Here is a 2,500-nt window from a genome sequence, read left to right as displayed (position 1 = left end):
GAATGGCTGGGAAGGGATGGGAAGGGATGGGCAGACCTGGGGATGAAAATACACCCAGAAATAGTAAACAGAAATACTAATAAAAATCTTCCTCTCTCTCTCTACCTTCCCTCCTCCTCCTCCTCCTCCTCCTCCTCTTCCTCCTCCTCCTCTTCCTCCTCCTCCTCCCCGGCAGGAGTGAGTATTTCATCTACCAGAAGATTCAGAAACTTGAATATGAATTTCCACCGGGCTTCTGCAACGATTCTCGGGACCTGGTGACCAAGCTTCTGGTGAGTGTGACCTTTGACCTGTGACCTGTGTGTGTGACCTGTGACCTTTGACCTGTGTGCATGTGTGTGTGTGTGTCCTTATGTGCGCTTGTGTGTGTGTGTGTGTCAAATCTTATACCCCCTTTTCATGTATGTGTATGTGTGTGTGTGTGTGTGTTTCTCTCCCTCTCATGTGCGTCTGTGTGCGTTTCCAGGTCATCGAGCCGGAGCAGAGGCTTGGCGCACATGACCCCCCCGGAAGGTACACAGCGCTAAGGTCACACCCCCTCTTCAGTGACCTTGACCTTGATGACATGCAGAACAGGAAGCCCCCCAAGATTGCCCCCTTCCTCTCACAGGGGGATGAGGAGGTGAGGAGGAGGAGGAGGAGGAGGAGGAGGAGGAAGGAAGAGGAGGAAGAGGAGGAGGAAGGGAATGTTTGGTATGGAAGAGGAGGAGAAGGAGGAGGAGGAGGAGGAGGAGGAGTCATTTTTATTATTATTATTATTATTATTATTATTATTATTATTATTATTAGTGTATATAAAATTACTAATAATGTCTCTCTCTCTCTCTCTCTCTCTCTCTCTCTCTCTCTCTCTCTCTCTCTCTCACACACACACAAACACACACAGATCCACTGGGACAAGAATCTTCCGGCCTGAACTCCATTTAACTTCAGCTTGACCTCCGCCTGGCTCTGAGGGACACTGTGGAGGAGGAGGAGGAGGAGGGGAAGAACGCCTCCTCTCCCTCCTCCTCCTCCTCCTCCTCCTTCTCCAAGAATAAGGGTGAGTGAATGTTTGTTTGTTTGATTGTTTTCTGTATTTTTCTCTTCCTCCTTCCATCCTTCCTTTCTTTCTCTTTCTCTTTCTCTCTCTCTAATCCTCCTCCTCCTCCACAGGGAAGAAGCGGAGGAACCTGGCGGATGTATCGGAGGAGGAGCGAGTCTTGCGGATGGTGGAGCAGGAGAAGACGAACAAGTGGAACAAATTTGTGGAGGGGAACCTCATCCTGAAGCAGGGGCTCATGGACAAGCGGAAGGTGGGTGGAAGAGGAGGAGGAGGAGGAGGAGGAGGAGGTGATGATGATTTTGAGTGGATATGGAGGAGGAGGAGAAGGAGAATTTGAGAAAGAGGAAGAAGAGGAGGAGGAGGAGGAGGAGGGGAAAAGATTGAAGAGGAGGAGGAGGAGGAGGAGAAGTAGAATTTGAGAAAGAGGAAGAAGAGGAGGAGGAGGAGGAGGAGGAGGAGGGGAAGTAGAATTTGAGAAAGAGGAAGAAGAGGAGGAGGAGGAGGAGGAGGAGGAGGAGGAGAAGTAGAATTTGAGAAAGAGGAAGAAGAGGAGGAGGAGGAGGAGGAGGGGAAGTAGAATTTGAGAAAGAGGAAGAAGAGGAGGAGGAGGAGGAGGAGGGGACAAGATTGAAGAGGAGGAGGAGAAGAAGTAGAATTTGAGAAAGAGGAAGAAGAGGAGGAGGAGGAGGAGGAGGGGAAGTAGAATTTGAGAAAGAGGAAGAAGAGGAGGAGGAGGAGGAGGGGACAAGATTGAAGAGGAGGAGGAGGAGGAGGAGGAGAAGTAGAATTTGAGAAAGAGGAAGAAGAGGAGGAGAAGGAGGAGGGGAAAAGATTGAAGAGGAGGAGGAGGAGAAGTAGAATTTGAGAAAGAGGAAGAAGAGGAGGAGGAGGAGGAGGAGGAGGGGAAGTAGAATTTGAGAAAGAGGAAGAAGAGGAGGAGGAGGAGGAGGGGAAAAGATTGAAGAAGAGGAGGAGGAGGAGAAGTAGAATTTGAGAAAGAGGAAGAAGAGGAGGAGGAGGAGGAGGAGGGGAAAAGATTGAAGAGGAGGAGGAGGAGAAGGAGAATTTGAGAAAGAGGAAGAAGAGGAGGAGGAGGAGGAGGGGAAAAGATTGAAGAAGAGGAGGAGGAGGAGAAGTAGAATTTGAGAAAGAGGAAGAAGAGGAGGAGGAGGAGGAGGAGGGGAAAAGATTGAAGAGGAGGAGGAGGAGGAGGAGGAGGAGGAGGAGGAGAAATTGAACAAGAAGTCAGAATAGAGACTGAGAGAATTTTGGAAGAAGAAGAAGAAGAAGAAGAAGGAGGAGAAAGAAGAAGAAGAAAAATTGAAATTGACAAACACTAACCCCCACCTCCTTCCTCCTCCTCCTCCTCCTCCTCTTCCTCCTCCTCTTCCTCAGGGTCTGTTCCCACGGCGACGTATGTTCCTGCTGACCAGTGGACCGCACCTGTACTACATA

The 2,500-nt window shown here is 49.7% G+C and overlaps 1 protein-coding gene across 1 annotated transcript in view; it reads left to right on the top strand.

The window, feature by feature from the left end:
• LOC126987435 (3-phosphoinositide-dependent protein kinase 1-like) overlaps positions 1 to 2,500 on the top strand; it is a 12,929-nt gene that overhangs the window by 7,799 nt on the left and 2,630 nt on the right. The window contains exons 10-14 of the mRNA XM_050844399.1: positions 176 to 272; positions 467 to 622; positions 957 to 963; positions 1,156 to 1,295; positions 2,441 to 2,500. The exon at positions 2,441 to 2,500 is cut by the window's right edge and continues 93 nt beyond it. Coding sequence (XP_050700356.1) covers positions 176 to 272; positions 467 to 622; positions 957 to 963; positions 1,156 to 1,295; positions 2,441 to 2,500 — 460 coding nt within the window. The remainder of the gene's footprint in view (positions 1 to 175; positions 273 to 466; positions 623 to 956; positions 964 to 1,155; positions 1,296 to 2,440) is intronic.

This window comes from Eriocheir sinensis, chromosome 64 (assembly GCF_024679095.1).
Source record: "Eriocheir sinensis breed Jianghai 21 chromosome 64, ASM2467909v1, whole genome shotgun sequence".
Taxonomy (NCBI): Eukaryota; Metazoa; Arthropoda; class Malacostraca; order Decapoda; family Varunidae; genus Eriocheir; species Eriocheir sinensis.
Note: the sequence above shows the minus strand (reverse complement) of the source record. Positions and strands in the feature narration are given on the sequence as shown.